This window comes from Cheilinus undulatus, linkage group 22, assembly GCF_018320785.1.
Source record: "Cheilinus undulatus linkage group 22, ASM1832078v1, whole genome shotgun sequence".
NCBI classification, from domain to species: domain Eukaryota; kingdom Metazoa; phylum Chordata; class Actinopteri; order Labriformes; family Labridae; genus Cheilinus; species Cheilinus undulatus.
In genome coordinates this window covers 27,974,064-27,998,715 of record NC_054886.1, presented here as the reverse complement: position 1 = coordinate 27,998,715, position 24,652 = coordinate 27,974,064, and the positions used below count along the sequence as shown (strand labels likewise).

Here is a 24,652-nt window from a genome sequence, read left to right as displayed (position 1 = left end):
CAGTACTTAGTTGAAACACCTTTGACAGCCTTGCGTCTTTTTGAATATGACCCATCAAGCTTTCACACCAAGATTGGGGGATTTTCCGCAATATTTCCTTGCAAATCCTCTCAAGCTCTGTCAGGTTGGATGGCGACAGTCAGTGGACAGTTTTCAGGTCTCTCCAGAAAGGTTTAATAGGGTTCAAGTCAGGGCTCTGACTCAGGGGCATTCTCAGAGCTGTCATGTTGGAAGATGAACCAGTCTGAGGTCCTGAGTACTGCAGAACAGGTCTTCGTTGAGCACCCCCACTGCATGATGCTGCCACCACCATGCTTTACTGTTGGGATGGTGTTGAACAGGTGATGAAAGATGCCTGGTTTCCTCTAGACATAATGCTTAGAATCGAGGCTAAACAGTTCCGTGTTTGTTTCATCAGGCCAGAGAATCTTGTTTTTATGGATGCGCACAGTTAAATGTGTAAATTTCGTTTATCAAATTAGCTGGCGTAAGATTTACAAGTTAGTTAAACTAATTACCTTTATTTTTTTCATAAATACAGGCTTGAAATCCCGGTTTACAATGCTCTTTCAAACCCTAATGTACCTCCTGCCACTAGAGGTCGCTGTAGCTTTAGTAAATGGCTGCTGCCTTCCCATCTGAGCCTTCTCCTGGCACTTCACCAGACGTGGAAAGCTAAGCAGCTAGCGTGTGGTAGGAATGGCGTTATGACAGTTTTTTTTTTTTTTTTTTTTTAATAGAAAATGGAAATTAAGTTGGATGTAGGCTGTCCAGGGTTGAACTCGCATATAACTCAACCGAAGTGAAAAGAAGCCATATATCAAAGCATGATACTAATCTGCAAAAATACTAAGGCTGGCGAGGCTAGCTGCTAATGTTAGCCACGCTGTATAGAATTTGACTGTTTTCTAAGTCGGTTAAACGCAATTGAAATAGGCCTTTAGCTGAACAGGGAAATAGACTGTTGGTGGACAGACATTTTCAGGTCCCTCCAGAGATGTTTGATAGGGTTCAAGTCAGGGTTCAGGCTGGGCCGCTCTTGGAGTTGTCCCTTAGCCACTCCTATGTTGTCTTGGCTGTGTTCTTAGGGTCACTATCATGTTAGAAGGTGAACCTTAGGCCCAGTCTAAGGTCCTTTAAGGATATCTCTGTACTTCAGCTTTCCCCTTAACCACCTTGACCAGCCCTGCTGCCAAGAAGCACCCCCACAGGATGATGCTGCCACCACCATGCTTCACTGTAGGGATGGTATTGATCTCCCCCAGATCTGTGCCTGCAACAATCCCATCACTGAGCTCTAGAGGCAGTTCCTTTGACCTCATAGTTTTTGTTCTGATATGCATTGCCAGCTGTGAGGGGGGTCTGAATACTTTTAAATGCTCAGTATAATACCGTACGTTGCATTACAATATGATGTGTGAGGACACAAGATGGTACTTTATAGCATGGCCTCTTAGTGCTGCAACATGCTGCTAGATAGTCACAACCTTTAGCCTAGCTTTTTGACCAATCAGATGACAATAAATTCTGATGCAAGGTCAGCTAGAAGGCCCTGGCATGCCAAAGAATCCAAGTGTCAGTCCTCTTTAATCATGTCGAGATGTTTTTAGATTTTATTATCGAGTCCAAACAGGAAGCACGGTTACTAAAATATCCCAGATTTAAATCTCATCCTCCTCATCTGTTTCAGTCCTCGGTTTGGACCTGTGCACAGCTTTGGCAGCGCTGCTTAATTTCACAGTTTGTTTGTTCTTGTTCACTTGAAACGTTTGTTTTCATCTTTTTCCTGGAAGAGTTCGTGATCCTCAGAAGCTCCTCTTGGTCTCTGTGTACACGCTGACTCGCCGTTTCAGTTTTTCTGTCAGCAGGAGCTTGCTTTAGACGGCTACACATACACAAAAACACTCATATGCTTGTTTGGAGTTTGACCACAGCAGACGGACTGATGGCACACACTCACATCCCGTTGTTTAGACGTTTTTGTACCACAGGGTCCCTGGAGACCGGGGCAGGACTGAGGTCTGCGGTGCCAAGAAGCATGAAACACAATAGTCTACCCCCCATCACTCTGTCCCAAAGTGAACAATGGACATTCCTCGCATACCTCAAGACCTCTTCCTCACTCACATCGATCCACTATCCTGGGCCTGATTAGGATCCTGACTGTAAATGACTTGAGTTGTGATGCTGTTAGAGATGAAATATGGACGATGTGGACAGAAAAGAATGAAGCTATGTGTGTTTTTGTGTTCAGTGGGTGGTTAACTCATCTGCTGGAGCTTTTTAAATCAACAGGATGAATAGAAACAGGGGGCGGTGTTCGCCTAAGGTCCAAAGGAGCGAGTTTATGAGGTTGGCAGTTCATTGTGGTGATAAAACGCTGGTTCACAGAAGAACTGAGACTCTTGATCTCCAGATGCAGAGCTGAGTCACTTCTATTCTTCAGTCTAATGGTCTCTACTTAGTAAGAAATCCATGCATAATATGTGCAGACATGGCAGAACAAAGGAGGCAAAAATAAGAACCCCCAACCAACCTGGAGGTGGTTGAAGCAGAGTTGAACACAGCTGTGCACATTTTTTCAAATTTTACTATGATGTCAGCATAAATCTCACCAAATTACCATGTTTTTATTATAAATTATAAAAATTTATTCATATTTTTTTTTCTAAAAATGGCTAAATATACAATATGAAATCATTTTAAAACACTCTTTGTTTATTGGAAGGTTTCTGGCGACCCTCAGGGGGGTCCTAAACCCCCACGTTGATAGCCGCTGGCCTAGGGTGCTATCCGGCTGGCAGTGTTAATTTTGGCAGCTATTTTTAATTTTAGTCTTAGTTTTAGTCTTTTAATGAAATGTATTTTAGTTTTAGTCACATTTAAGTCATTTCTACCCTTTTTAGTTTTAGACGACAAAATCTCAAAACATTTCAGTCTAGTTTTAGTCCATAAAAAAGTCTGCACGTTATAGTCTTTATTTTTAGTCCAAGCATTTATTTTCTTGCCTAAATCTGGTACTAAGTCATGGTGCTGTGTTCTCTGCACTCTGCCAAACCTGGGGTCCCTGCTTTCTATAGCTGAGAGGCAGAATAGCTACAGATGCTTTGTTATTTGACAGATTTACCCACAGTGGAGAAATATCACAGATTTTGAATGTCTGACGAAAACAAAATTACATTTTAGTCTAATTTTAGTCATGATGACTAAAACCAAACTTAGTTTTTGTCCGTTTTAGTCATCACAGATCTATTTTTTTTTGTCTTAGTCTAGTTTTGTCATGGAAAACAAGGCTGTGGACGAACATTTTTAGTCATGGTTTTTGTCGACGAAATTAACACTGCTGGGCGGGTCTTAGAGTTTCCACGATCCTCTGATTGTGCTGCCCAAACACCATGGGCTATCTCAGGGTGAATTACCAGGGGTCAGAAGGACAAAACAGTTGCCGTCGAGTTTGACCTTGGCTGTCGAGGGGCACACGTGACTCTGGCCATCCCAGCCCTGTGTCATGACACATTGAGCCCCTTGATGAATCCATAGCACCCTACTTGCCTAAAATGTGTGCTCAGTACTATACATCCACTATGATTTATGAATTGATAAGATTTTGGAGGTCAAACTTCAAGGTCACTCAGATCTGAAATCTTATGAGCATAGTATTTTAGAAATGCACTGTGGGATCTGTCCCAAACTTTCACCTGGACTTGAGGGTGAACTAAGGAGGTCAAAGGTCACTGACCTTACATGTTTTGAGGTTGCATTGACTTTGCACTTACATGCCTCAGTTTGACCCCCTATGCTTAACCATGCACCTACACTATTAAAGATATTAGGTTTCCATACCACCACAAAAACAGCACATTGATTAGGCCTTTAAGAGCGTGTTTGAGCCTCTATGTGGGTGAGTTTGTCCTCCATGCGTGTGGTCCGCTACAGTTTATCTGTCTCCTCTGGCCTGGATTTTATTAACTGGCCCATTAAACCACAACTGCATGATACATGACACTGGCCTGACTCCCCCCTCTCTCACACAAACAGAGACAAAGAACGATGCACACACATCCAGCGCTCGTCTCAGATGGACACAGATTCCTTGAGGCCAAACTTGGACACTCGCACATGTGAGAAAGATGTGTTATGGAAGGAGAAGCGGGACATAAAGTATCATCACACTAAATCATATGAGTCCAGAGAGAGAGAGGAATCCCTTAAACTCTGTAACCTCACTCACATGCTCAGTGTTGGTATTTCATTGCTTTTGCTCCTATTGTGATGAAATGTTATTTTTTCACTCTTTCTGCAGAAATATCCTGAATGCATGAGAAGAGCTATGAAAACACAGCAGTTTATCAGCAAACAATACTATCTTTATCTGGGTTCCCTGCTCCAAACACTGCTCTAAAAGTCCTTTTAATCCTTCAGACAAGAGTGCTGCGCTAAAAGATGGAAGCAGACTGAATAAACGGTGAGACAGGAGGAATTACAGCCGCACAAATGATTTAAAACAGATTATAAAGTCTCACTTCTGTTAAACTAACAAAGTGAACATGGTGTTCTTCAGCAGGGAGTGCATTATGTCAACATTTAATTACAGTTTGGAACCTCTGCAGCAAGTTCACTCCAGCCTTTATTGGTTTGAAAATTGCAAAGTATTTCATTGATTTATATCTGCAGTCAGATTATATTTCCCTTCCACATTACAGAAGATCCAAAAGAGAGCAAGCTGTCTGCATTGACTCAAAATTGAGCAATGTTACATGAAAATCTTGCTTTAAAGGAACATTGAGAGCAATCAAAATGAGAACAAATTTACAGGGAAAAGCATAGTCATATGATAATTTCATTAACAAAGCGTAAAGTCTTATTTCAATCAAAAATCTTTATCAGACATCTTTATTTTGGGAAAAACAGCAGCAATGGGAATGCATTTCCTCTCTAAACAAAGACAGTTGTGTATGCTCGTCATGCTTCTGCAACACTGTAATGCCATGTAAAATCAAAGACTGGGACATCATTTTACTCTGCAGCATAACAAATATGAAAGTAATATGATGTAATGACAGTGAAATGTTGTTATGTCGCTGTTTTATAACAGGTTTTATAAAAGTTTCTGGAACCAGACGGGGTTTTCACAGGGTATTTCCACAGCACTGCCGTGATAAAGCTCCACCATTATTACACCTTTAGACATTCATGTTGGTTTCCAGACAGTCGTGACCTGTCTGTTGGTTCTCGATGGCTCACATTAGACCCACATGTAAACCCCACTGAAAACAGCTTAGTGACCAACTTTTGGGTCTCAACTCACCAGCAGAGAATCACTGATTGAAAAGACTAAATCCAGCCGGCTCTTTAAACTTCTCACCTTTCATTGTGCCGCTAAATTCACAGAACTTTAGTATAATATATGTTGTTGGAGTACATAGCTTAATTTTATTTTACTTAATCACAATATCCTCACAACATTAGAAACACACAAAAAGCGTAACTTTATTGACATGCCAACAGGATTAGACTGGATCTCTGTTGATCAGTCTTCTGTGAGTTTAACACCAAATAAAGGTAGACTAGAAACATAGAAACTTAAATTACTGCCAGAACCCCTGACTGTAACCCATGTTTAATTGATGCCTAATGGACTCTAGTGTTCACTCAGATTGTTGGCATTATCTTAGTGTTGAATAAGAATTTTATATGTAGACAGAAGTTTTGGCCACGTGACCATCACACCAGTGAGGACTGTAATGGCATCGTATTCAAATACGTGTACTTTAATATGGAGTTGGCCCCCCTTTTGCAGCTATAATAGCCCCCACTCTTCTTGAAAGGCGTGTTTCTGGAGTGTTTCTGTGGGAATTTGTCTCAGTCTTAGTCTTATATTAAATGCATTGTAGTTGTAGTTAAATTTTAGACATTTCTACCTCTATAGTTCTGGTTTTCGAACACTCAAAACATTTTGGTCTAGTCTTAGTTCATAAAAAGCCCTCAAATTTTAGTTTTTACTTTTAGTCCAAGCATTTATTTTCTTGCCTAAATCTGGTACCAAATCATGATAGTGTGTTCTGTGCACCCTGCCAAACCTGGGGTCCCTGCTTTCTACAGCTGAGAGGCAGAATTTGCCCACAGTGGAGAAATATCACAGATTTTGAATGTCTGACGAAAACTAAATTACATTTTAGTCTCAGTTTAGTCATTTTGATGAAAACTAAACTTAGTTTTAGTCAGTTTGAGTCATCACAGATCTATTTTGGGAAGTCTTAGTCCAGGCTTTCACATGGAAAAAAGGCTGTTAATGACCATTTTTAGTTGTAGATTTAGTCAACGGAATAAGCACTGGTGAATGATGGTGTTGAGGTCAGGGCTCTGTACGGGTCAGTCAAGTTCTTCCACACTGAACTTATCAAACCATATCTTCCTAGTCCTTGCTTTGTCCACTGGGGGACAGTCATGTTGGAGTAGAAAAGAGCCTTCCCCAAACTGTTGCCACAAAGTCAGAAGCATAGCGTTGTCCAAAATGTCTTGGTATGCTGAAGCATCAAGATTGGCCTCCACTGGAGATAAGGGACCTAGGCCTAACCCTTGAAAACAGCCCCATATTATAATCCCTCCTCCACCAAACTTCAAACTTGGCACAATGCAGTCAGGCAGGTAACGTTCCCCTGTCATCCACCAAACCCAGACTCTCTCATCTGACTGCTAGAGAGGCGTAATTCGTCGCTCCACAGAACACGTTTCCACTGCTCCACAGTCCAGCGTCGGTGTGCTTTACATCACTGGTTCTCAACTTGTTGCGTCACGGGACCCACCATCAACTCCTCAAGGAGAATTGCGACCCAAATTTTGGAGATTTTTTGGGTCAATTAGATGTATCTAATAAAAAAAGAGTAGAGCTTAGGCCTAAGACAGTACAAAAAGTTTAACAAGATAATGAAAAAGGACAACTTGGCTCAATTTTTTTCCTAGGCACTCATCTGCGACCCACTGAAAAGGGTTGGGTCCCAACCTACCAGTGGAGAACCACTGCTTTACACCACTCCATCTGTCACCTGGTATTGGACTTGGTGATTCACCTTAGCAGTTGTTGACCCCGCTCTGTGATTTTATGTGGTCTTCTGCTTTGTGGCTGAGTTGCTGTTGTTCCTGAACGCGTCCGCTTTCTTATAAAATCCCTCAATATTTTCTACATCATCTATTTCTTTGCCCCAGCTACAATAGGGCTCATAATCTTTCTTTTCGTTCTCCTACCTCTAATAGAACCTTTCAGTTCTTTGACGATCAACTCCCAGGATGCTAAAAGCACTTTAAATACTCTTTACCACCTTCTCAGTGTTTCTCTTTCAGCCTCTTTGAGGTACTTAAACTCCTCAAAGTGCATGAACTTCAACTGTTTATGCAGACTTCTTCAGACCCTCAGGAATCAGTCATTTAAACATCATGTTTCGGCTTCCAGTAGTCAGCAGAACGGAGTACATTATGAGTGTAAGCAATGTTTGGAAATGTGATACGTATAAATACACGTCTGATGGAGGAGCGTAAAATTCACATTTAAGTTTGTGGAAACATTTTTAACGGCGTCTCTTAAAGCCTCCCTGACAGTCGGATGAAGTAAATAGCGGCGCTGATTACCCGCATACACAGACACAGACTCACAGAATGTCGGGGATTGAGCGCTAACAAACAGCGCATTGTGCTGCAGATGCTAAAGCAGGCTTCACCCTTCCTGCCATCGACCTCTGGTATGAGCCTAGTCTCACTGTACTGATTACCTGGTATTTAAAAGCTCTCGCTGTATATGTGTGAGGGTAAATGTACATGTTAGTGCACTCGAGCAGTGAATGCATGACTAAAAGCACACGTGTCCTTCAGAAATCCATAATGAAGGCTGATAAACACAGGTCTGATTGCATGCACATACACAGGCCCATAAAGCAAACAAATAGCTCCTGATTGCAAGCGAACACAAAGGAGCAGAGGGGAGGAGGAGGTGAGGTTGTTTAGGCTTTCTGACATAGTTAACCCCTCACCCTTTGAAGAGGAAGACAGGGAATGTGAGGAATCCGCTCACATGAATGTATATAACACACGCACGCATCGACACAGAGTCTGCAGGAGATGTAGGTCTCCAGGAAATCCTTTGAAGCCCACTGAGGGCCTCATGTTATTAAGTGTCTGCCGCTGTGTTGGCTGGTTAAACTTCAACACGGCGAATGTGGGGCACTCACACCTCGGGATGTTTGCTCTGAGAGGTTCAAGTCTGGTCAAAATAAGGAGGTGACACTGATATGGGCGACAAAGACTGGAGTCTGGGAGGGAAAGCATGTCACATGCAGGTTTTAACAGCTGAAGCTAATGGACGTTACATCCATGGATCGATCAAACAGTGAAACTAAAGCCGTGTTTCCATGTAGATCATACATTTACATTCATGTTTGCTAGAGAACTTTAGATATAGTCACGTTTTTGTTAAAGTTGTATAAACTGATATCATACTCACAATTATTGTAGACATTCAAGCAGAATTTGAGTCAGCCTCATCATCATCAAACACCTGCAGAAAGGACCTGGAATTACATTAAGTCAGGTTTTAGTCCGCCCTTTTTTCTCTTCCATCGCCCAATTTTACTAAATAATCCAGAGCTTGCTGGAAGGATTGTAGTGATGCGGTTTGGGCTTTAAGTGGAAAGCAGAACACTCCTTATTCCTCGATCCAGTCTCTGGTAACTTATAGTGATCAGATTTATTTTATGTATGTCAAGAGCTGAAAATCTGCTGTTTTTATGTGTGATGGCATCTGTAAGTGTGCAGTACTTCGAACCCAGACATGTTTTTATCTTAAGGGGCAATGAAAAATGGTGTTTTGTTTGGTGTCACATCGAATCCTACCATCCATCCATCCATTTTCTATCCCGTTGTGGGTCACAGGGGGCTGGAGCCTATCCAAGCTGTCATTGGGTGAGAGGCGGGGTACACCCTGGACTGACAAAATTTACAGTTTAATACATTCATTTTTTGCAGCAGCAGATATTTTATGCACATTAAGCAATAATTCAAGTGTCATTTTTTTAAATGGTTTACAAGAATCTTCCGTTTCAAGTTATGTATGTTTTGTTTTAGTCAAAATGAAAATAAAAATGATATTCCCATTCAATAGAGCAATTGGTATCAAATTTGCAATATGAGCAAAAATAACTCCTGTAGTTGATTCTATCTAATATTGAGGAAGCTTAGCATTAGTTCATACCCCCAGCTGCAGTCAGCTTATAACCAGCTTCACCTCCCCCACCCCAGCTGCCTCCTTTATAGCTTAAAGCTTGTTGTACCCTCAAATTCATGCTACTGTGGATTAATTGCTTCTGATATAATTTCTTTGTTTTCAATGCACATTGTCATTTATGTATCTATTATGGAGGTTTCTAACCACGCACTCCCTGGAAAGTCAAAGCATGCTGCTTAACTAACCCAGGGAGCATCTTCAGAGCAGAGCCTTCTCTGCCAAGTTAAAAACTATAAATCCATTTTGCAATAAAATGGTTAAATATGATGAGTTTTCCTGAATGAAAGTAGGTTTTAATATTGAATGATTTATTGCTCTCATTTTTTGAAAGATGTATAAGTTGAGGAACCTAACAAGAATTGCATATTAAATCGCAATATCAGGGAAAATAATCACAATTACATTATTTTTGCAAAATCGTTCAGCTCTGCTTTTATTGCCTTTGCCCCTCCTCTCACTGACTCCAACCTGTGTTCATCCATAAGCTGAGTCACAACAGACCGTTAATTGACTGAATTCTGATGTTTTACGCCTTTTATTGAGGAAGAATGTGAACAAACGTCATAAAGCTGATACGACGCTCTGTTGCATATCCGGGCGCAGTTGCATTCACGTTTCACCCGAACGTGCCTGAGCCCACCTCCCCAAGTGGGCCCGGGCGCGGCATTCACACTGATCAAAACAAACCGGACTTCGGGCTAAAGTGCACTTGGATCCAGGACCAGGCCCCTAGTGTGAAAGCCACCTAAGATATTTCCCGAACCTCCATGGCCTCCTACTGTATACTTGTTCTGAGGATTGCTCCTTTAAGAAGAACGCACTGGTTGTACTGGAGTTAGGCCTTACAGTGTAACAGATGGGTTCAGTTTCTTTCCGGAATTTAGCGAATTTTTCTTAAAAATGGACCACAACACAAAGTTAAAGTACACCCAGAAAGCCTCTGTATTTTTGTCACTATTTTGCAGTGCAAGAGCACGCAACCTGTGGCCAAAGCCTGCTGGAAAACCCTTCAGTGTGGCTGGATTAAAACAATTCTGCAAAGAAGAATGGGCCAAAATTCCAACTAATGCTGGGCAATGAAGAGTACCTTTGACATAACAGATAGTGCAATATTTTTTCGACCTGAAATGTGTGTTTAAATACTAGTTTTTCAACAGTCCATTTTTTTTAACAGTTTTCATGTTTAAAAAAATCTACTTTCCTTGTTTTTTTATTAAATAATATGAGAAACTTTCAAAAGAATCACAGCTGCAATAGTAAGATTAAACTGCATAACATCAGCCTGTCTTATCAGGAGAATGGGGTGCCATGGTCAAATTCATTCTGATTTGATGTGCATGTTAAAAGAAATAAATCTCAGTGATAAGGGGGTGATAAATGTCAAATATTTACTGTGTCCCTCCTGTTAAAGCATCTCCTCCCTTCATTGTTTTGTCCATAATTGCTCCTCTGGCTCCTGATTCTCCTGCAGACCTCCCATCATCTCTTACATTCCCCGTCTTTCACCACACTTTGTTTTCCTCGTCTCTCTGCCAAAGTGAAAAAGCCCCCTTGTCCATCCAGCGGTCTCAGTCTGCTTTCTTTGCTCTTTCCATCTCTTTTTGCAAACACGCACGCACGCTAAAAAACGCACTCGCACAAGGAGGAAGCACCTCTGCATTTTTGCCCCCCTTGAACAATAACACTGTGAAACTCTGGGTATTATTTTAGCAGCCGTCCACCACTTTATCTGCTCTCCACAATACTTCCTCTCCCACTGACTCACACATCCTGCCTGGGAGGGGGCGAGCAAGGCAGGGAGAGAATTAGACAGGGAGAGAGAGAGAGAGAGAGAGAGAGAGAGGGGTGGGAGAGAAATGTGGAGAGTGCAGGAGGGAGAAATAGCTATGTTTTGTCTTCCAGTGAGAGGAGCGAGGGAGGAGGAAGAGAGGGGATGTAAGGATCAACAGTTGGTCAGAACCTGGCTGCTCCTCGTCAGATGGACATCAGTCTCAGAAGCCCTGGACTTCGCCAAACCTAATTTTTCAACTTCAGCCAACTTAAGAGGGAAGAGTGGAAGTAGTGTGAATAACTTCCAGATAGTTGCAAGAATCTGAAGACATTGCAAGAAGTGTTTTTACGTGATTGAACTTCTACAGTGGGAAACAAGGATGCTCGGACTTGTGCTGGGATCACTTTGACAGCTGATGCTTCGCTCTGCAGAGTTTGGTAGGTTTCTCACCTCTAGAGTCATATTTGCTGAGTTTCCGACATACCTAAGGATCAACTGTTCCTCTAGTCTTGCTTCTTAGATCTTTGAAGGTTCACCTTGTTGAACTTTCACACAAATTCGGTAAAACCTGACGTTAGAAGCCTTGCTAAGTCAACAGAAGTCACACTTTCATCTTCCAAGGAAGGACTTGCTGAGCACATGATACATTTTCCACCTTAACACCCAGTCTTTTTGAAATAATACCGCCTTGTTTAGAGTCCTTCCTTGACTTTCAGTGTCATGGAGCAGAAAAGTTTCTGTCTTATCACTGTCTTTTTGTCTGGCTGGCTTTTCGTTCTGTACTGTATTCAAACTGTGTGTGACTCAGATTATGCGCGTTGACCTTTGCGGTATCAGTCAGCTGTTGCCGTTTCTGACCATTAAGTAGGACATTCCAGCCGATCCTTTCAGAAAGGCTCTTTCAGAGCGGCAGAATTCATAATTTCTCAGCCTTTGACGTCCGTCCAGACTCTTCTTCTTTTCTTCTTTGTCCCTTTTTCCAATTTCTTGTGCTGTTTTCTACCGAATTAATCAATATCAACATCCTGATATAAGATTTATAAATAGAAACTTGCCGTGTCCTTCGAATCCGATTGGATTTCAAGGTTGGTTGCCATCGCCTCGGCTTCCTCGTTATCTCAGTTTCCGTGACCAGGACATGCCGTTTCCTTTCATAAGCCAAGAAACTCTTAAAAAAGCCTGGATTCATGTGATTCCCATTTCTCAGCCAGAGCCAGGTAGCCAACTGGGTTACCGTGTCAGAAACAGGAAAGGAGGGGAATTCTTCGGATTAACTTGTAATCAGCTTGTACAATCGCTAACACCCTTGGTAGATTGGGCCTCAAACATACTGTAATACCCAGAACTTTGGTTTGTTGCTCGCGTCCTGTAAAAGAGAGAGCCTCAGACTTTATGGAGCCTCTGTAGCTGTCACTGAATGCATCCTTGACAAAGACCTTGAGAGTCTCTTTCCCCCTTTAGTCCCTGAGATGCAGTGGTTGGCACATTTCTGGACTTGAGAACCAACAAAAAGAGGTGCATCATTTTTTTTTACATGGATGCATGTTTCTGTAGTCCTTTTTTAACAATAACTTTAATATCCAGCAGAAAACCTCCATGAAACCTCAGAATTAGACCAACAAGTGACTTAAAAAGCTGGTATAATTTTGATAATTCTTGCTTCCAGCTATTTACAGATAAGAAAGGGAAATCCAACCAAACATCCTTTTGTTTGAAGACTTAATACGTGTCTATAGAATAGAATTGAAGAGCTGTTTGTCGCCGTTTGCACAGGTACAGGATAGTACAGGTACATTGGAATTTTTGTGCGTTGCTTCCTGAGTCAGCTCTACAAAAGACTAAAAAGTATAAAAATAAAAAAAAAATATATAAAATATAACAATAAAAACAAGAGTGACTTGTGATATAAATGAAGTTTTATTCCCAGAAATACACAAAGAATACACTTATAAACCCTTATAAATATGAAAAATTAAAGGGTAAATAAATAGAATAGAATTAAATAAGATAAAATGAAAATAAAGAAAGAAAGGTAAAATAGATCAAATAACACGGCTGTAAAAATTTTCAAGATTTCTTCATCTGTCGTTGTACCTGTATGCAGACAACATACAGGTATAATATTCAGATACACTGTCATGTGCGTACGTTTTAGGTGGTAACAACTCATCAAGGGGCCCGATGTGCAACCCAGGGCTGAATAAGGGGCAGTAAAGGTCAAGCTCAACGGCATCTCTTTTGTCCGGGGCTTTTCACCCCCAGTAATACGCCCGTACACCGACAGACCAACCAGGAGCTTATGCCAACCCTTCAAATGTTAGCCTAGGCCATATTACTCACCACATCCACCCCTTACTCTGCCTGAAAGGTGTGGACTTTGTAATTTTTCAAAAAATTATTTTCCAACCGCCTCGATGATATGCAAGGACATCCAGAGCATGACTGGGGTTGTGTCAGTCCTGCTTTCCGCTTGATGGTGCTCTTAGGCAGCTTCCTCGCCACGTCTACGCCTCAATTTTTGGTCCAAATATGCCTGAAAGCTCTACAAAGTTCTATCATCATCTTCCATGGTTTATATTTCTGTAAAGGATTTAACAAGTCAGTATTTCAGGTTTTCTAAGGGCATACCTCTATAAACCAAAGGTGTCCAAATTTTTTAATTCTCTGAAATGTTGTAGACAAAATCTTGGCTGTTTTCATAATGGACAGCATAAGACAGTACTGTAAATGTGTTGCCGGAGGTCTGTGTGGAGTTTTCATGCAATAATCTAGAATTTAAAATAAAATGGTATTGAGTGCCTTGGATATGTATTTCTGTTGCCTAAACAGATGTCAGTATCATTCAAATTTGACTAGTATTGTATCAAAACTTAAAATTTCAGTCAACCATTCTACAAACAAGATAACTTTGATCCTGCCTGAAGTTCAATAACTTTATAGCTTTCATTTCTTCTCAGAGCTATGGGCCAAGCTTTAAATTGTAGAACAGTGAAGATTATTTAAAGGACTCAGTCGTTGTGACTCTGACCTTCTAATGCAGAGTTCCTGTACAAAAAAATAGTTATTTTCAATATAGTACATGCAAAGTAATTTTTTGTGTTGAATTTTTACAGCCTGAGATATGCCAGTGATTAACAGCAACATTTTTTATACATTAACATTTTTTGTGCAATGTCAATCACTAACTCTCCAGTTGCTAAGCACAAAAAATGTGCTTTTCACATGGTAGCTGTAAAAATAGTATACATTATTCTAATTTCATTGAGTTAAATTTTTCACCTACAATTGACCTAATCTTTGATATCAAATATTTATAATTTTTATTTTTTAACCCTTTGAATGCCAGTTTGTCATGATGCCACCTCGTTTTTTAAGGGAAAAAAAGCAAATAATGTTAATTATTAGTATACTACATGCAGTCATTTATTGTGTTGAATTATTACAGCCTGGGATATGTCAATGAAATGATTAGCAGCAACATAATTTTTTTTCAAGGCAGATTCCAAGGCAAAAGCCCAGATTGACTTCCACATATGATAAATGCATGTATATTATGCTTTAATGGAAGTGAGATCAAAAACTGTAGTTTGAATGGGTTTCAGTGGTACATCTTTTGCTCTTAACAGCTTGAGTGTAACTTTTTCTTGTAAACAGTGTATTTTAGAATTACTGTAGGAGCTGAGCTGGAAATAAGTAGATCAAATAAAAATACACAATCTTGCCAAAATCCCTGCCATATACTTGAACAGCCAAAATGATAAAAAAAAAATGAAGAATCGAAAGCAGATAAAATACGCAAAACCTTCCTTAAGAGTTAAGTGCTACAAAGTCTGACACTCATAGTGTAGGAAAATGCCTATGAATTTACAGTGACCCCCATAAGGAGCACAGCATACACTTACACAGTTGAATATAGAACAGACTGGCTGAAAACAAGGTTTAAAATGAGTGATGGTTTAGATTATTAATTCACAAACTCGCTCCTATTAATAGCTTATAACCTAAAAAAACCTATTATATTATACTTTATTAGATAATGCAGCTTTTTTTAAAAATGGCGAGAAAAAAAGAAAAGTTTATTGCTTTACAGATTTTTGAAGCCATCATCTGCAATATTTCCCAATTTTTGCCTTTTTTTTGCCACTTTTACAACTTTTTCTTTTGCCATTTTTCAATGAAGTTACATCACTTATTTGCCTCTTTACCACTTTCAACCCGGTTTTGTTACTCTGATAAGTGTGATTATCATTTAGGTTAGACATGGATTATGGCTATCACATCTTGACTTTACAATGGACCATGATTTTCCTGACCTCCATGGGCCCCAGAAAGCTCTCCCCTTTACCCCCCCCCCTTATGGGTGGCCTTGAACTTTACTATACACCTGACAGAGACAGGTTAAATTCACTTTTGAGTTGAGCGCCTTGAATTCCGCTCAAAAACAACAGAATTGTGTGCCTCATAGAAAAGCCCTCCTCCTGTGTTCTAGATTTCCACTGCCCTGCAGCATCACAGTCCTGCTCCAGTGAAGGAGATTTAAGTCTTTTACTGTTTATCCTCTAATTTGTTTGCTGCATGATTGCTGGACCCCCTTAAGCTCTGGTCTAGGAGCCAAACACTGTTTGCTTATTTGGTCTGAAAGGACTTTCTCCTTCTCCTCTGCATGGATTTTAAACTCTGCTTTCCTTATCAGGATCTTAGCTTGCAGAAGTGTCCGTTTGTCATCCTTCTTTGAGCTTTTTGTCTTTATCAGACTTCAGCCCGTGTTTGACTTTGGCGTCAGAGCATTTATTTTGATTTTCACAGTCATCAATCTCTCAGAGCTAAACTTGGAGAAAAGAGGAGGCGGTGGTGAGAGAGGGGGGTCCGCTAATGTTTGTGCTAGGTTTGGATAATGGTATTTTGTCTGGTCGAGTTTAGATACTTCCCACACATATTCCTGCACACACATATAAAGGGAATCAACTCACATACACAGCTCTACATAAACTTTCTCAGGGGATAATTTAAGGACATTGTCAGCGAAGTCGAACAATCATTGGGCTCAGATAGAAATCCCTCTCAAGGAGCCAGAACCAGGAAACAAGGGTGTTTATTTTGGAAATGGTTCTCCAGCTCCTGCTTTATCATAAACAGTAATACTCAGAAATGGCCCTTTCCTCCATCGTGCCAGGACCTGCATTCCTCGTCCAAAATTGTACCTCCAAGATTTCCCCTGAATAGTCTCCATTTACAGTTTCATACTTTCAGTTTGAGAATATGAATCAAAAAGGAAGAGGATAAAACCTTTCTTTATCTGTGAAGGTTGCTCTCAAGCTTTTTCCAAGTCTCTGGGGAGGATGCCAAGTAAACAAAAACAAGCCAATGTCAGGAAAACTGAGAGGATTCCTGCTGTGGTTTCTGTCTTGGATTGCGTCAATCAGGTCAAGCTATGCTCAAGTGTGAGGTCAAGGAAATAACGTGAGTCACAGACAAGGTTCATTCAAGACAAGTTTGACTCTTTTCAAAAATACTAAATGTTGCTACGTAAGGAAACATGGACATCTGCTAGAAGCTGCTGTTCTGTTGCTGTATCTCTGTCCCAAGCCCTTTTTTGCCCTCTAGGCCTCCTTGCAGTCACATGACTGGAAACTTTGAATACATGGCATGTTTTTTGGCGTGCATACGTGGATGCTTTTTCAAAAACTGCTACTTAGAACTGCTGCTAGAAGCTGCTGTTCTGTTGTTTTGTATCAGCGCCAAGCTTCTTTTTCCTGCTAGAGCACCTTGCAGTCACATGACTGAAAATTTTGAATACATGTCATGTTTTTTGGCATGCGTACATGGATGCTATATGACAGACTGCTACATAAGGAAACAAGAAGTGCCAGTAGAAGCTGCTGTTCTTTTGCTGTATCTCTTTCTTGAGCTCTTCTTGCTCTCCAGGCCTCCGTGAAGTCACATGACTAAAAACTGAATACATGGCATGTTTTTTGGCGTACATGTTTTTTGGCGTACATGTTTTTTTGGCGTACATGTTTTTTGACGTGCATACATGAAGGCTCTATAAAAGACTGCTGCATAAGGAAACAGGAACTTTTACTAGAAGCTGCTGTTCTGTTGCAGTATCACTGCCTGCCTCAAGCCCTTTTTTTACCCTCTAGGCCTCCCTGTAGTCACATGACTGGAAACTTTGAATACATGGCATGTTTGTTGGCGTGCATACATGGATACTATGACAGACTGCTACATAAGGAAACAGGAAGTGCTACTAAAAGCTGCCGCTCTGTTGCTGTATTTCATTCATGTTTTGAGCCACTTAATCTTGACAGACCACCATTTTTTCACCACCATTAGCTCATAGCGCAAACCAGGAAGGCTCCTTTTAACAGCTTTTCTCCTTCATAGTTTGAGATTATTTCTCTACAACTAAAATGATGGTTTGCTGTACAAGTCCAAACAAGTCTTAGATGAATTGAGGTAAGCCAAAACTAGTGGCCAAACAGTTGAAAAAGTGTAAGACTAGTCAGAGTTGTGTTAGTTTTTGCATCAGTTAGGACAGGTTCAAGTTAAGTCAGACTCTTGTCAAGCCACTGTTTAGTTAAGTCTGAGTTAGTTTAGACCAACGCCTGGTTTATACTTCTGTGTTGAATCTACACCATAGCTACCTAAGCTGTTGTCAGCACTACATACCTGTGCTTCGGTGTGCCCACCTTGCTCTGCTTGAATTGGCCCAGGGGTTGGGCTTTTTATGCCAGTTCCTGGTCCTTCCATCACATTTCCTACTTGTTTGTGTTCTGCCCAGTGGATTTGGTGGAAGTGCACATTGGCTGTGTGCATAGTCTTGGTCATTGACAAGTCAAGTCAGTCTCTAGTCACGTACAACTCTCTTAAGGGTCTTAAATCAGTCAAGATACGTCAAAGTCCTATAACAGAGTGAAACAAGTCAAATAAAGCCTCGAGTCATGAAATTCAGATTCTGTTTTGATAAAGTTCTGTTGAGAGAGGTCCAAGGCAAGTCTGAAGTCAAAGTGATGTAAAATCATCAGCTTTTGTTGGTTTTGGTTCTTCTATCCATCAGCAGTGTTCCCAACGGCGTGATAATCTCAAAGATACCCACATAATGGTCCATTCAGACTCTGTGCTTTCTCGCTTTCATATCCCTGATTCGAGCTTTTTTAAGACACACTGTTGTTTCTCTTTCTGTCTCTCAGCCATGCACTCACACACAGACGTACACTCTGTCTGCAGGGGGTTGAATTGAATCTGGCCAGCATATGGGATCGGAAGTCTGTAGAAGGGAATTAGTGAATATCATGGGATACACAGGAATGTCTGGCTGCAGATCAGACTGGGGGAACATATTGTACATGTTAGATGAGTTTTTAATGGTAGTCCAGCAGAAGGGCAAGCATGTTTAAAGGAAGCTGTTTCTACAGGATTTGGGTTGGCAAGGTATCACTGGTTGGGTCGTAGTTTTATGGGAAGCCTGATCCTTCAAGACACTTACAGCCGAGGCTGCAAATAAGGCTGTCATCTCAGCGTTCAATCCTGGATAAATCATCATAAGTGGACGAAAAGTAGCTTCAAACTGGTGTAAAATGATCCTGAAGTCCAACGCGATGAGGCTGCAAAATGGAAAAACTGACTTACAGTAAAAAGAGGAAATTACATGAGCCGTCTGCATGGGAAAATTTGTTGCATGTGAATGTATACATATATAAGCAGGAGCTTTACCTACACATGTTTGGATAGTAAATCACTCCCAAACTCCTGTCAGCACCAATAGGCTGCAAATCTGTCCACACATCCAGTTTAATTATGACCTCCAAATAAAATAGTGGTCGTAAATGTAGTCAGAGACATGTTTTATGTTGCACTACAGTAAAGCTGACCGTTCAAGCCTGATTAGACTGCCATAGACATATCCAAGAAGAATTATGTACACTATTGCTAATGTTAGTTCATCCTAGTTTAATGGTGGAAGACTGAATCGAACAAACACATTAAGTATGAAGCAATAAAAACCCACAGCAACAAATTAAAGCAATGCAATGGCAATGAAATTATAATAACAGCCTTAAAGTGTTTTAAAACTTAGGTTTATTACATTTATGAAGGCAAGATTTACAGGAGGGCTGTCTATGTGTAGTCTATTATTAGTTAATGGGTATACAACATATAGTAGATGTATGTTATCAGCCTAGTATCAGCAGATTAGAAAGTTAATCATATACGAAATTTATACCAATATTTACAGCTGATAAAAAACTATAAATATCAGGAGAATGAACAAATAAGGGATTCACATTTCACATTAACATTGCTTACTCTTACCATAGATTTACCATTGCTTTAACTTTGACCCTAACGTTAAATGAATCATTGGACTCACCATTTATGTAAAAATGTTGCATAAGACACATATGTTTTAGGCAGAAGCATTTATAAATCTGTATCAGTATCAGCAAAAATGAGTTTGGAATTACCAAAATATTGGATATCCACAAAAATCCAATACCTTGCAGTCTTAAGAGCATAAAACTAATTCTGTATGCCAGATGTGTGTTTTCCTTAAACATCTCAGCACCTTTTGAAAAAATATACCTTGAAACCAAAGTTTCAGGGTAGTTCTGAATTTAAGTTCAAAATACTGGAGCACTTTCAGCAACCCAAGGACCTTTTCCAGTCAGACATTATCCATGATGAAGCAGGACTTTGGAAATTAACTTTTACTGGTGTTTGGCCTACGTGTTAAGGGCATCAAGTTGTGAAAATTTTCATTCCTGCATGATGTTGCTGTAACTGTTTTTGGCATTAAACTTTTTTTTTTTTCAGAAGTTAATTTTAATGACAGTTAAGAGGGTATGAATCTGACTAGTCAAGATCCCGAAGAATCCTATTTTTGCCATGGCGCTGATTCCAACACAGCCCCCCAAGTATATTTGCCAACCCTTTATTCGTCTATTTATTTTAAACACAATCCGGTCACCATGAAAAGGTGTCCACCTACACATAGATGTACAATTTGAGAAGTGACATTATATGTTAAAAATCAACCTTTAACTGTTGTTTTTATATATTATCCAGTATTTCCACACTCTAGAGAGGTGGTTGCATTATTTCTTTGTATAATGAACAGGTTATGAATACTGTCAAACTGGCAGAAAACACATTATATGTAAACTTGTGAAATGAGGCAGGTGGGTCGACTCCTACTTCCACATCTACCAACTAAGTTTAGCGTTATTCTAGTGTTATTGCGTTTTTGTATGTTGGTGTAATAGCTGCCCCCTAGAATTGGGATTTAACAAGATTTTAGCCTTCTGGTGTTTAGATGTGAAGCAAATGCAGAGGTGCAAAAAAAAACTGCAGTTCATTGAGTGTCCACTAGGGGCTGGCTCTAACAACAAAATAATTCCATTAGGTTCTTTATTGTAATGGCCATTTTTACCACAGAAATATATAGCCTGGCTCAAACCATGGCTTAAGTATAAATACCTTGTTTCCTTATTGATACGAACTACATGAGGCTGATTTTTAACCCTTTTTTCTTTGGTAAGAATATTCTTAATTTTTTTCAGATTTAGGCTCTAAATGTTGCTAATTGCTTGGATGTTTAAGGGCCCACTCAGTTCAACCTCAGTCCAATTCTAGATTAATTCAAATTTAGGTGAAGATACCATTTCCAATATGGTGACTGCCATTATTTAGCTTCAAAATGCCTCTTTATGAACTGAAAGGTGACATCACTGAGACTTTGTCCATGTTTATACAGTCTATGATAATAAGGTAACTCAGCTGATTTTTTGTAATGTGAAATATAAAGGGACTCAAAGTGATGGTTTAGACTTCAGTCAGAGAGTACAGTTGTATTTCCAAGTTAACCGCTGTCTCCCTCTCCTCTCCACAGACGCAGCGTTCCTCTCATCAGGCCTCACTCCTGGCACCTGGCGAAGCTATCGGAGCTGCCCCTCCCTCCCCCTCCCCCTCCTCCGTCTCCTCCTCCACCCTGCCTCCCCACCGCCGACTCCCCTCCCCTCCCCCCTCCTCCCCCTCTGTCTGCCATGCAGCTCCACCCCGGCCCCTACACACTACCCTGGCACACATCTGACAACAGGTGAGAGGATGAAATTAATAATTATTGACTCTTTATTGATCATATTTTTCATGCCATTTACCCACCTGCCACTGTGGCTCTTATGGCCAACTTTAGCTTCATAATGTTAGCTCAAAAGATGACATTAATAGCTAAATTTTTATCTTTGCTTTTTCTCATAGATTGACATGCCATCTGTTGCCAAATACATTGTCTAATTTGAGCAAACTTCCCTATTTCAGCCACTTGTTTTTCATTTTGACCAAAACCAAACTTGTCCAATGTGTAGAATTTAACAACCAGCATGTTGAAACTATAGCTCTGCAGGATTCAGTCTCACACAGTAAACATGACATCATAGGATATTGCCTATAAGTCACCGCTGGGGATTTTTTGGTCCCCGTGACTCTTCCCTAAAGCTAACAGTTGCCAGGAAACAGGTGACATCAGCGTGTTCTTAAGTCAACACTGCCCACACAGGAAGTATATTAGTCTATTTTAGGGCCCTATTGAAACATTCCAAAGTGATAACCAATCAGAGCTGTTCTTTGTCTGACTGTTGGACGTCTGATGTCTGGTTAATGTTTTTATTAATGGATAAAGGAAGCTCTCTTGTCAGGATGAAGAAGAGTCAAATCAAATACTCTGAACTTTTGTAGTAGGAGTTTCAAGCCTTAAAGTGGGTGAAACAGTTGCATATAAGCACCAATAGCGACTAAATTCAGCCAGTTGTTGCTTTCCAAAGTTTTAGTGGCATTTTTGAGAAGTCATAGAAGTTTTACAGAGCTCTGGTCTCCTTCTGGGGCTCTCAGAGAACCCTATGGGTAGGCATGCAGCCGCCATCTAATTGATTGGCAATCTAAGTGTGACCTATTGATTAAGCACTAAGTTGGCTTTGGGAAAAGACTTCCTGCTGGCTCTTACTTAAATTATATGCAAGAAATAGTATTTCATATGAATTTTCCCACTTTAATATGCCTTTTTTGTTTAAGTCCATGTATTGTCAGCTGATAAGAGAAAGAGAAAATTATTGTACAATGATAGGTGATAATCCTAACACAAAGTCAAATTTCAGTGCGAGAAAGAGAAAGTGAGCAAAAGAGAAAGCTTTAGCCACTGATACAGATTGAAGGATGTCTCACTGGCGATGGTCGGCATTTCATTATCTTGCCAGTTTGACAGGAAGTGAGTGCAACTCTCATGCCAAACATCTGATTGCCTTCAAATTTCACATGTAGGATCAAGGACTGCCCCTCTACATATTCAAGGTTAATTTCATCATTTGAATGTAGCAACTGGCTACAGGAAGTGACACAATTTCTTTATTGGCGAGCACTTTCACTGGAAGACACTGTAAATTGCATATGAAACTTCTGATTTGCATCAAATCTTGCATGACTAAGGTCAGCCCCTCTACCAATTCAAAGGTCACTTTCATTGTTTTAATGTAGCACCGCAACTGGCTACAGGAAGTGACACAATTTCTTTATTTGCAAGCAATTTGTTATCTCTCCATTTCACAGGAAGTCACTGTAACTCTCATACAAAACTTCTGATTTGCATCAAATCTCACATGGTATGGGTCAGCCCCTCTACATATTCAAAGGTTAATTTCATTGTTTTAATGTTGCACCCCTACTGGCAACAGGAAGTGACATAATATGTTTACTGGCAAGCGATTCGTTATCTTGCCATTTCACAGGAAGTCACCGTAACTCTTTCATGAAACTTCTAATTTGCATCAAATCTCAAATGACTAAGGTCTGCCCCTCTACATATTCAAAGGTTAATTTCATCAGTTGAATGTAGTACCCCTACTGGCAACAGGAAGTGACTCAGTTTACTGGCGAGCAATTCATTATCTTGCCATTTCACAGGAAGTCACCGTAACTCTCATATAAAACTTCTGATTTACATGAAATCTCACATGACTACGGTCTGCCCCTCTACATATTTAAATATATTTAAATGTGTATCACATGTTTTTGCTAGTGCACCACCTGCTGCAAGAAAGCAGAAGCATCTCTAACATAAAATATCCAGTTTTTTTTCTCATTTTGCATGCTAGATAACAATCCTAGAAGGATCAGCATGCTTTCTTTGCTCTGCTGCAGCACACACCTTGGGTTGCTTACACCCAGTTATTCCCACACTCCCGGGGTTGCAACAAACCCCAACATACACTGGGGTGCGAGGGCCATTCAGTGCTGCTTGCAGCCATAGTTAGCCATGTTATGAATCCGTACCTATCAAAATGAAGCCAGTCATGTAGCACATGGACTTGTTTGGTGTAAACACAGGATCACATAACACTGATCTGTCTAGATTGACAGTTCCACAAAAGGACTTTATTGTTAAATATTCACCCTAAATAGTTGCTTTTTTTAGTCTGTTGATTACATAACTAATTGTTTCAGTGTAATAATGGATTATTCCATACCACAGTGAAACAATTGGGAAAGAGACGGAATAGTCCTGCCAGGTTAGAAAAAAGAAGGTGGGTATCTGCAGAAGTCTTTGTATTGAAGTATGATCTCACAAAGCTAAACTGTAATCCCTTAGAGGGAAAGAGGAAGTTACCAAAGCGGGTTTATTGACTCACAATATAAATAGTCTGTCTTTGTTTGTCAGCTTGGCGATACGTCAGCGCTGTGTTCTGTTCTCCTTTTGATAAGAATCAGTGATATAATGTAGCACTATTAGATAGAATAGTCCCACATGGATTAGATAGCACTGGGTCTCTTATTCCCACAGTTTCTCCTGCTTGATCTCATCACACACAAACTCACACACCATCTGATGAGGAGGCAGCTCCCGGCATAACTCCGGACAATAGCATGTGACTCCCAGAACATGTGGACAAAGAGAGGAAGACGTTCAATAAACTGTGTTTGTGTGAAGCACGGAGACATTGTGTACAGTCTGCATGTGTTTTTATGAAAGTACAGAAACAGAATCTGGAATTGTCTTAGGATAAAACACCAGTTTATGACTTTATCTCACCACACATTGAGAAAAAACAAATCAGTGTTTGTGTATGTGTGTGAATGCTGCTTATCTATGTCAGCCCTCACACTCACATGTTCCACATTGCCTTCTGATTGGGCAGGAGTGACTGTGATTTCCTGTCCAGCTCCCGTCTCATTTCCTCTCTTCCTCTCTCTGTCACCCAGGTCAAATCTATACAGCAGCCTCTCCTCTTCCATTCATTGCTCACTTCCTTCAAAGACAATTTTCTCATGAAGATAGAGGAACTCTTTGGTCAGAGGTTGCTCTGCTGATGGTAGAAATGACTTGTAGCTTTTCTAAACCTACCTTGAGTATCAGTTCTTACCATCAGATGGACTCATAGACTGTATGAGACATAGATGTAGTCTCTGAAGAAGCATTTTGAAGCTTAACAATGGTGGCTGCCATGTTGGAAATGCTGACAACTGATTTTCAGTCAGTTTAAGTACAGACAAAGAAGTAGGGCTTAGGTTCATTGAGTCAAATCAGTCTTGCCCCTAGTTGTGCAAATGAATGTATA

The 24,652-nt window shown here is 40.4% G+C and overlaps 1 protein-coding gene across 3 annotated transcripts in view; it reads left to right on the top strand.

The window, feature by feature from the left end:
- Positions 1-24,652, top strand: part of shroom4 (shroom family member 4) — a 106,094-nt gene that overhangs the window by 57,592 nt on the left and 23,850 nt on the right. For 2 of the 3 annotated variants that reach the window (XM_041779966.1, XM_041779965.1), the window contains exon 3: positions 20,938-21,144. In XM_041779966.1, coding sequence (XP_041635900.1) covers positions 20,938-21,144 — 207 coding nt within the window. Of the gene's footprint in view, positions 1-11,189; positions 11,483-20,937; positions 21,145-24,652 lie in introns of those variants that run through there. The other variant, XM_041779967.1, reaches the window with a different exon arrangement.